Raw genomic sequence first — 11899 nt, forward strand, 5'->3', positions numbered from 1 at the left:
ATATATATATATATATATATATATATATATATATATATATATATACATATGCATACACGTATGTATTTCTACAGTTATAGGAAAATATATAAAAAATAAAAGATATTAAATTATGAAAATATGACATGAAAAATAAGATATGAAATTAAAATTAAATGAAAAATAAAAACAAGTAAAATATAAAACATAAAAGAAACACACACATATATATATACATAATTGATGAAGTAAAATATAAAATTAAAATTTTTTGAATAAAACAAATTAAAGAATAAAATTTATAAAAATAAAGAGAAAAAAGAAAAGGAATTAAGACAGAAAATGTTAGGCAAGTTACATGTCACAAGGTTGACTGTAGAAAGAATAAGGGAGACACAAAGTTGACCAAGAGAGAGAAAGTATATGTGGAAATGTAAAAAGGAAACTTGTTGTGAACAATCATAAGAGACATGGCATAGAGAGATGCACTTTATATTGTTACAACCAGAAATGGGGTGGGGGAAGAAAAATTGCATATACACAGCAGAAAATGAGAGAGGAAGAGGAAGTGGAAGAGAAAATGGAAATGCATTGTAAGAAAGACTTTTGGAGATGCAAAGAAGGTAACAGACAGACTAAGATTGGATGCCAATAACATGAATGGATGGATACAAGATGTAGTCCCATGTGCAATAGTAATAATACTGTAATGTTTTATGTTAAATGTGAATTTTCTGATTGTATGGAAGAGAGAAACTTGAGAAGTATAACAAAGTTATGACAGATTAGAAATGAGATAATATACCATGCAGCGGTCTATGTGGGAATTTCATTTGCATTTCCAACAAATATGAAAATATACCTGTCTTTCATTAGCATTTAAACTATGTGAAGAAAATAAGATTCCATGCAGAATGTGTGAATATGCAATAGTTTAAGTGTGAGATTCATTGACCTTTTAATCATATATGGTGAAAATAGCATGTAAAATTTCAATGGTTTAAAATTTGGTAGCAATAACTGGGTGATCTGGTATTTATCTGGTAGGTAGTTTGAATGTTCTCAAGAGATACTTCATCTGGCGTAAACAAGCAGAAATCAAACCAAACTTCAGTATGTCAAGCAGCTGCATACATGTATTTATTGGATAAGCAAATAGAATAGTTAAATCCATTTATGCAAGAGGGTGCTGTTTCAATGACCCACCTGTCAGATTTGAAATTCTCAATGCCTCAATCATTCAGACTCCATATGTATTTGGAGAGAATAGAGGTGTTTCTTCTTTGTCAGGCACTTGTAATATTTTGCATTTCTGTTATCTGTAATTGAGATTTTTGCGCAATATACCATATTTTTATAAGGCATTTATTGTTCAGTGGATAAATATTAGTAAAATTGGAGTTTCATTTAGTTGGGGGATGTAAATGTGTTAGGTTTTTTCCTACTGAATCTAACTTTCAAAGCAAAAAATTTTCAGTACAGCTGTAACTAACTTTGACATTATTTCTGTTGAAAATCTTGTAGTAGATATATATTGGGAAGTATTGTTTTATTAACCTTAGGAATGCTCATATTTAAGTTACATAGTAGATTGAACCATGTGATTTTTCCTTTCTACTTTTCTTCTAATTTCCACCATATTTTGTCTGCAGGTAAAGCATTTTTTCTTTAAAACCACTATAGTAGACAGTGCAGTTTAAAATATCTTCATCAACATATTTTATTATTTTACTTGTTTCAGTCATTTGACTGTAGCCATGCTGGAGCACCACCTTTGATTCATGTGTAAAAGAAAAACAGAAAAACTAATGATCTCATTGTTACTACAAAAACTTTGTCTACAGCTGTTTCAATAACGCATATGAAAACATAACAAACTAAATAATAATTATATAATTATCAGTTATTAGTTATCAAATCAATTTTATTGACTAAGGACATGGATGGATCTCAATCAAGATTCCAACTAAGAAGGTACCCTAATTGTTCAATCAATTAGACAACCAGGCTCAATTAATTAGCATGTAAATGGTTGATTACTCCACAGATATATATACCTTTAATGTAATTTTCAGACAGAATTTATATGCAAAATGTGACAAAGTTGCACTTTTATAATTACTGGTACATTCTATCAAACAGGCTTCTGTGCAGATTTTATCTACTTAATTCCATCCACAAGGGATCAGTCAATCTGAGGTTAGAGAAAATTACACTTATCTAAGATTCTACACAGTCAAATTGAAACTGGAACCTCATGATTGTGAAATGGACTACTTAATCATTCAATCACATTGAGTCTAAACACACTCATATATATATATGTGTGTGTGTGTATGTATATATATATATATATATATATATATCTAGATAGATAGATAGATAGATAGATAGATAGATAGATAGATAGATAGATTTATATGTATTATATATGTGTGTATAATATATATGTGAATATGTAAATGTGTGTGTGTGTGTGTGTGTGTGTGTGTGTGTGTGTGTGTGTATTCTCTTTTTTTTTTATTTGAAGTTCTCCTTTATGGAAGGAGTTAGCTTCTAACAATGAAACAAAACTCCATCAGTAGAAACTTCAAGAACAGGAAATGATTCTTTTTAGAAACAGTTGATCTCAAAACAAATAAAACAATAAATAATACCAGGTAAATATTGGATTCAAAACCCTTTGAATAGAAAAAGTTTTAAAATTCCCATGGAATCCAACACCCATTTCCGAAAAGAAACATGTATTAATGTATGTAAGTATGTATTACATGTATACGTATAACTATGCATACATATATAGACACGAGAGAAAGAAAATGGAATTCACAAGACTTTACTGTTCCCTACGACTGTTTTGGCCCATCATGCATTGGTACCTTGCAGTTGTGATGCTGTACAAACAGTTGTGGTGTATCATTGATGCAGATGTGTCTCGTCTGGTGACTAGTCAAAAGATGCCTCATTTTTTAATCTCTGTATTGCTTATTTTAATTAGAATATATTTTGGTAGTGGTAGTTCACTACACTTCTGCACAAGAAGCTACAACTACAAAAATGTATTCTAATCGAATTAAGTGAAACAGAGATTAAAAAACGAGGCACCTTTTGACTAGCCACCTAACGAGATACATATGCACCTATGACACACCACAATTATTTGTACAGCATCTCACTTGTGGGGTCCTGGTGCACGACAGGTCAAAATAATCATAGTGAATAATAAAGAGTTTTGTGAATTCCAGTTTCTTTCTCTCATATTTTATAAATTCTATGGACATGAAGGAATTCCTGAAGTAAATTTAGTAGCATTTACACCTATGCTGTTGATGATATCAGGCAACTGAATACTGTCAATAGGCTTTAAACAGCATCCTACAAAATGTATACCTGAATTTAAAATTATTACTTATATAGACATGAATATATTATGATGAAAAGACATCTACAAAACATCAAAATCAGATCACAATATGAATTATTAAGCATAATCATAAAACTAACAGTAAGGATATATTACAAGAAAACCTGAATTAAAAACCTCTTATTCAACACAAAGCCATTTACTGTAAGCTGTAGAAAATACTTTGCGTGGCCAATGTGATACACAAATTTAAATGCAAACATGAAAATTGCAAAATTCAGTTCAAACTGTTGTAGTTCACACTCATATAGGACACTTCCTTGCCAGCTGGATATGTGTTTACAATAAAGAGCCATTGTAGTGCATTTTATAACACAGAATATGCAACAGTATTAAACAGAAAAACATTAGTTGACAATACACTCATCTTATTTAGAATTCTACAAAAATTACAAGATATGTAATGGGAGCTTTATTAACAGCAAATACAACCCTATATTTAAAGTACAAAGTATTATTGTCATAAACTAACAAATGTTAGTAATTGCTGAAAGTTACTTGGAGTTAAATGTAAAAATTTTTAATTGGGTGATGAGGATATTATTAGTAACAGGATCATTCTCAACCAGAAACTCACAATGTAGTTACTCAACCTGCTAGAAATATAACTGGTATATTCTATGAAGTGTCCGGTGTCAGAAAAGGCATTCAGCCTTTGATACTATATCAAGATGAAAATGCATGAGATATTTTCTGGTCATGCCTAGAAGGGCAGTAACTCCAAACAGAAACTCACTCAAACCAAGGAAACCTAACCAGTCTATGTCATATGTTTGTATGTACGAAGGCATGTATATGTATGCTAATATATACATTTACATATATATATATACATAAATACATATATATCACTTAATGAAGGGAAAAAAGAGTTGTGTAATGACTTTCATTAGCTTACAGCTGTTTCTACTCTGAGAAGTATGCAATTAAAGCTCAGTGCTCATGTATAATCTTATAGCTTCCTTGGAGTCATCTAAATGAAATGTGCTTATTGCAGAAAGCATTTAAATACATTGAATTCATTACATGTAAAACTAAATATAATATAAAACAGTTTGGTGGATTTGAGGATGAGACTACTATTCACACACACACACATGCACACACACTCATATATATAAAACAGGAACAAACATACTCATGTTTATGCATATACAGAGAGATAAACACTAGCAGCCACATATATACATGCACATCTTTGTATATACACTCGTGTATAGGGAAATGCATATAAATCTATCTATCGATATATTTTTATTTATATACATATCTTTGGACCTACATGTATGTAGATATAGGGACATGCATGTGAATGTCTGTTTTTATATCTCTGTACCTGAGCATTTTTTTCTGTTTTAACTATATATATATATATATTGTGGCAGCAAGATTTGGCTGGTATGCAGTCACTGGATGCCTGCCACTGAAGAAGTGCTGTACACTGAAATAACATGATCTGGCAGTTCTGGCACCCATGCCATATGATTCTCATCTCCAACGATATTATGTCTTTGCTTTTGTGCACATGTGTCTATACGAAAGGATCTCTCAAGGCAAATACTACAGTAGTTGACATTCTGACAAGACATCCATTTTAAGTTGGATATAAAGATTGCCTATATATATCATCATCATCATCATCATTGTTTAACGTCCGCCTTCCATGCTAGCATGGGTTGGACGATTTGACTGAGGACTGGTGAAACCGGATGGCAACACCAGGCTCCAATCTAATTTGGCAGAGTTTCTACAGCTGGATGCCCTTCCTAACGCCAACCACTCAGAGAGTGTAGTGGGTATATATATATGTATGTATAATAGTCTCCGAGCAAGGATTTTTATCCCCAAATCCAATGCACCGTATTATTTAATATTGGTTTCTACACATAATCAACTCGACGTATTTAAATGCTTTCTGCAATAAACTTAAATGGCTCCAAGAAAGGTATAAGATACTGCATGTCATGTCTACTCACCACTGGGTACAAGTTTTCTTTTTTGGGTGAGAGTATAGCTAATAAAAGTTATTATGAAATTCCTTTTGTCTTTTATTAATCAATATTATATAATGTACTAAAATTGATGGTTTACTCTAAAACATAAGTATACTAAAAATGACAATTTGTTATTAGTTTTGGTATGTCTAAGCAATATCATAAGATATATATACATACACATATACACGCACACATAATATATGTATGTACGTATATATATATGTGTGTGTGTGTGTGTGTGTGTGTGTGTGTGTGTGTGTGTGTGTACATGTATATATATAGTGAAATGTCTGCCATGTTTACAGGAGATGTGGTTTCAAGTCACACAGGCAGCTTTCAACTTTTTCTGTCCAAAGGATTTTTAACCTTATATTTACTCACTATTATTTATAGTCTAGTCTTCTTTGAGATCCACCATTTTCCAATATATATATATATATATATATATATATATATATATATATGCACACACACATTTATATATTTATATTTTCACACTGCCTTTCACTCCCATTCATTTATACAGTTTTTGTTACTCAAACTTCTACCCTATCATCACTTCCTTAGATCATGTTATTACCTTCTCTATTTATCTTTTTACTCAGCCTCTCCATTTAATTTAATGAGTTTAGATACCTATACATATTTATACCTTTATATATTTCAAAAAATTTTCCACCTTTACATTACTTTATCTAACATCATAAACCCATTCCTTCTTTCTTACCTACAAGATTTAGTCTATAACCTAACTGTGAGTCCAACAAAATACTCATTCTATTTTGCATGATTCCACATGTAAAACAGAATATATATTTTGTTGCACTTACAGTTATTGGTATATATGAGTTGTTTATGTGTTTGCATGTGTTTGTGAGTGTTCATGTGTATATACATTTATATATATAGACATAAATGTCAAACGACAAGAATGAGTGCTCAACACTGCACTGGTGAATAAAATTTCTGTATTTGTGTATTAAGGCTATCATTGATTTTATGTTTGAAAAATATCTTAATATCTTAACAACTGTTCAGGCCAATCTGATGGAGGAATTGTATTCATCTCCATTTTGGATGGAAACATGTGATTGGCTTGAACAATTATTAGGATATTAAAATATTTTTTTTTAACGTGAAACCAATGGTAGCCTTAATACACAAATATATGTGTATGTATGTGTATACATATATATATATATATATATATATATATACTATCTTATGAATGCTTTATGTAAATATTCAACTGTAAGAAAACCAAAATCTATTGACCAATGAAAAATGCAACAATAATGAAATGTAGTTTTACACTTACCTGGATAGATGTCGGAAGGCTTCTAGATGTTGTTGAAGTAATCCATTCATTTTGTGGCTCTAATACAAAGTAGAACTGACTTGAAGATTTTATCAGTTGAGTATGTCTGTTTTTCTTTTCATGAGAGTTTCTCAGTAAGGTGGCAGGATTTTTACTGTGACTAATTAAATGACTTTTCTCAATTTTTGAGTGGATTGACGGGTTCACTTCAGCAGTTAACGAGCCATTTCGCATATTGTTATACCTCACAACACACATTGTTATAGAAATCACAATAGCAACACATACTATTACAGTTACCACAACAATAATAATAACCATATTGACATCAATCATTTTGTTTGATTTCATACGCATTGTCTTTGTTGATATAGTTGTCTTGTTGCTGACAGCTAATGTCAAAGATATTGTAGTAGTTGCTGATAGAACTGGGGTACCACTGTCTTTGACAAGAAATTTCAGCTTATATGACCCTGCATCACTCTGGTAAACTGCACGAGAAAATGATAACACGCCAGTGTAAGGATCAATGGAAAACAACTGTTTGTCATTGCCTCCAATAATTTCATATTGGAGAAAGGCATTTCTGGGACTGTCTCGGTCTGCAGCTTTCAGAACTGTGATGTCATTCTTAGTCTGTGGATAATAATAGACATCCAGACTGAAAGGGTTAACACTTGGGAAGGTGAAATATGGAGCATTGTCATTTTCATCCATAACCTCAACAATAACATTTCCAGTGTTATTCAAAGATGGTATCCCATTGTCTTTGACTAAAACCTGGAACTCATATATTTCTAGTTGTTCTCGATCCAGTGATTGTGTTGTTGAAATAAATCCATTGTCAGTAATCTGAAAAGGAAGAACAGTTTTGATATTTTTCACTAGAGAGTAAGTTAGCTGACCTCCTGCCTTCAGATCAGGGTCAGTAGCATTAATAAATCCAACAGGAAAATTTGGTTCCTCATTTTCATAGGTAAGGAATTTGAATGTGTCCTTAGTAAATTGTGGACGCATATCATTCATATCCAATACTTGGATAGAAAAATTCCTTTCTGTCTTCAAGGAAGGTGAACCTTCATCTTGACATGATAAAGTGATCTCATAGTGATCTTCTGTTTCTCGATCAACAGCATCTTTTATTGTGATTTTATACCCTTCTAAATCTAAGCTTTCAAGCTTAAATTTTTCATGTGAAAGATCACATTTGACCTTTCCATTCTGTCCAAGGTCATTATCTGTAACTTTCACATAAGCAATGAAACTGCCTGTTTTAATTCCTTCGGAGATAGTAGCAGTGCTTTCAGACAAGGCTGAAACAAAATTTATATCAATCTTTGGTGCATTGTTCTGTTGATTGATGACATTTACATTGACAGCTGTAATACAGCTCAAAGGTGGAGAACCTCCATCTCTGGCTTCTATAAACAACTTATATATTTGTTTTTGTCCAAAAGGGAACTTTTTCTGTAGGAAAATTTCTCCAGTTTCTTCAGTCAACCTAAAGTGTTTTTTCACAAGATCTGATGTTTTGGAACTGAAATGGTATGAAACTTGGCCATTATTTCCAAAATCTAAGTCTTTGGCAGACAAAATTACAACTGGTGTGTCTTTTAGGTGTGTGTTTTTTATTGAAATATTATAATCTTTTTGAGCAAAAATTGGTGGGTTGTCATTAACATCAATAACAGATATTTCAACATCTAGAATACACTGCTTCGGTGGGTAGCCCCCGTCGTTGGCAAGTATTTGCAGCATATATTTATCTTTTACTTCTCGGTCTATCTTTTTTTCTAAAATTATTTTAAGTTTATCAGTCCCATCTACCCTTTTTGAAACAGACAATGTAAACGGTTTGCCTGTATTATTCTTTAATTGATATGTAATGTGAGAGTTTCGAATACTAACATCTTTGTCTATGGCATTCGGAACTGATCGCCTGGTTCCTTTACCATCGGTTTCATAGAATTCAAGTTTGAACTCTTTGGTTGGAAATTCTGGGAAGTGGTCATTGACATCTTCTACTATAACTTTAATCTTTAATATAATTAGAAAAATTGTATCCTGTTTTATAGCAACTTCAACCCATCTGCAACATTCTATATTATAAGTACAAAGAGCTTCAGCATCCAATATCTGTTCTGTAGTGAGTGTTCCTGATTTGGAAACATTGAATAATTGGCGACCATCTTGTGCTTTTATTAAACTGAATGTTATGGAGTCTTGGTTTTGGAGTGAAACATCCAATGATGATACATCCTCAGCGATGTTCCCCACATACGTACCCGGACTTTTACCTTCCTGTACAGTATAGACAAGATGCACCACACACAAACAACAGTGAAGAAATGAGAGTAGTATGTACACTGGTACCAACATATCCCCACTGATAGCTGTTACAGTCACCAGATGTCTGATTTGAACATCAAATGTTTCTGAAAATAGACAGAAGATATATCAGTATCAGCAACATAAAACAGAAATACTATATTATTTAAACATCTAGAAGGTTATAGTTTGGAGTATAAAGTAATACTTCTACAATACCAGTATTAGTAACTGTTTATATATCTTGTAGGACAAGAGACATATTTGATTATCTTTGACTTCTGGAAAATTCTATATGGAATAGATAATTATCTAAATAAAAAACTTAAATTTTGTCTATATGCATAGAACTAGGATAGATCTGTTTTATATGTAAAAGAATTAGGATAGCCTTGTTTTATTACAAAACTAAATGAATGCAATTAACTTTGGATATTTGCAGCACAATAGCATAGCTGTATTAGAAAAACAAACAAAAATTATGATTTATTTTTGTCCAAAAGATAGTTGATTCTGTCTCGCATTTATAACATAGACAATATCATTACAGATTATCAAATATATAAGGACAGAATCATCTAGATTATTATGTGGAGTACATTATAAATATTTAGTTTACTTACCATTGAAAATATACATACACATTATTTTTTTATTCACACATACATACATATATATATTAAGTATGTGTGTGTATATATATTCTTTAATTATTTTGTTTCAGTTATTTGACTGTGGCCATGCTGGAGCCCTGCTTTTAGTTGAACAAATCGATCCCATGACTTATTCTTTGTAAGCTTAGTAATTATTCAATTGGTTTCTTTTGCTGAACCACTAAATCACAGGGACATAAAAATACCAGCATTGGTTGTCAAGCAATTTTGTGGGGACAAACACACACACACACACACACATATACGATGGGCTTCTTTCAGTTTCCATCTACCAAATCCACTCACAAGGCTTTGGTCAGCCCAAGTCTATAGTAGAAGACACTTGCCCAAAGTGCCACACAGTGGGACTGAACTCAGAACCATGTGGTTGGTAAGCAAGCTACTTACCACACAGCCACTCCTATGCCTGTGTGGTCCATGGGAAGAGCCATTCTAACAATGCGTCCTGCCCTTACTCTTCAAAACGCTTAGTTTTAGAATGGTGGCAGCTGATGAAGGAAATGTTCTCTATGTGGCCTGTGTGTTTTCTGTACTCTGTTTATCATTTTGTCCACGTTTTTTTGCAACGTTCTGTACCCAGATATGCATCTATATATACATGTAGATGTAGGTATGTACATACATGTACATATACATGCATATACTCATATATTATTTGCATTACATGATCGAACGCACGCGTCATCCTTGCAAGTAAGTTTTAACTTCATATTTCTGACGCGACTCTATCTATCTTTGTATCTTTCTCCCCCTCTCAGGATTCAAATACTACAATGTTTTTGATACTCAGTAAATTTCCTTCATCATAAATAATGTTAATGCCAAATTTTAACAAAACTGGTCCCTTACTGTAACAAAATTGTAATAAAATTAGTCACCGGGTACCACTGAAGCCAAGCTGTAACAGTTTGATACAAAGTCCTGAGAAGGGCTTTAATATGTTCTCAGATGGTGCAACAATCACAGCTGAAAAGGGCTTTTTTGTTGTTCTCACAGCAATAACAATTTGATAAGAAGCCCTGAGAAAGGTTGTAATGCATTTTCACATGGTGTAATAATTGTATGTAAAGTGGCCCTGAAAAGGGCCTTTTTTCATTTACACTGAAAGCAATGGAACTGTTGCTGTGAAATGTGAAGCTCTGTCAAAACAGATCACAGACCTAGGTTGGACAAAGGAAAAGAAACATGGTTGAGCAAAGTTAATAACTTTGAAAGCATGACTACAGTAGCACTCACTTACCAGATATCAGGTCTGAAAGGTTGCACTGGTGTAGAGAAGGCACTGAGGTTCACGAATTTGAAAGCAGCTGGTGCATGAAGTACCTACAACACCTCTCTGTAGACCACATTTTTTATTTTGCCATTAGGGGCAAGTACAAATAGTGTTTGTTTGCTTCCAACTCTGGAGCATCCGACATATAACTGGCCATGAGAGAAACATGGCTCGACTTCCTTCTTTTGGTAGCCGAAGCAGACTCTGTTTTATGGCCAAGGCACATTCTTTTCTTAGGTGACATTGCGATAGTATTGCACTATGTTTAAATTGCAAGTTTTAAAAAACGGGCAAAAGGGGACACTGAAAAACAAATTTGGCATGATGCATAAAAAGGGAACCTATTAAACGTATTATTCAGAAAAGGTGGAAGCAGGGTCAGAGAGTTAGCTATGTGGACACAAAGACACTGAATACAGTATTTTTTAACGACACATAAGCTAAAAACTGGTAGGTGGCAACAGTATGAAGGAGTTAACTTAATTGAGTATGGGGACAGCATAAAATTTCAACAGGAAGTATGAAGTTAAAGCAATAGTGTATGTCAAATGGTAGGCCTAACCTGTAAGCCGAAGCACATATCAGATATGCACAAAAGTGCATCAATAATTACGATTTGATACTGCATCGATCAGGTGAACAGTGTTCCACCAATAAAATTCAGTCAATGAATTAATTGGACAGGCTCATTACAGTGGACAATCAATAGTATTCACATGCATAGGTCAAAGGTCATGTTCACAGTTCACCCCTTATTGGCAGACCATTGACATGTCATTAAGAAAAATGGTGGTGAAAAGGGGGCATTATGAATGTCAGTGCTAATGGGGGGAGGGGGAAGTGAGTAAACACTGAGGATGTAGTAAAAGCAGTCATTCACACCAAATAAGAGATTGAAGTGTGGGG

General features: G+C 32.9%; 1 protein-coding gene across 8 annotated transcripts in view; it reads right to left on the bottom strand.

Moving 5' to 3' along the window:
* LOC106872895 (protocadherin beta-15) overlaps nucleotides 1-11899 on the bottom strand; it is a 178625-nt gene that overhangs the window by 114473 nt on the left and 52253 nt on the right. For all 8 annotated transcript variants that reach the window (XM_052973036.1, XM_052973041.1, XM_052973040.1 and 5 more), the window contains one exon: nucleotides 6719-9153. In XM_052973036.1, coding sequence (XP_052828996.1) covers nucleotides 6719-9097 — 2379 coding nt within the window. In that variant the 5' untranslated portion in view covers nucleotides 9098-9153. The remainder of the gene's footprint in view (nucleotides 1-6718; nucleotides 9154-11899) is intronic.

Source organism: Octopus bimaculoides, chromosome 14, assembly GCF_001194135.2.
Source record: "Octopus bimaculoides isolate UCB-OBI-ISO-001 chromosome 14, ASM119413v2, whole genome shotgun sequence".
NCBI lineage: Eukaryota > Metazoa > Mollusca > Cephalopoda > Octopoda > Octopodidae > Octopus > Octopus bimaculoides.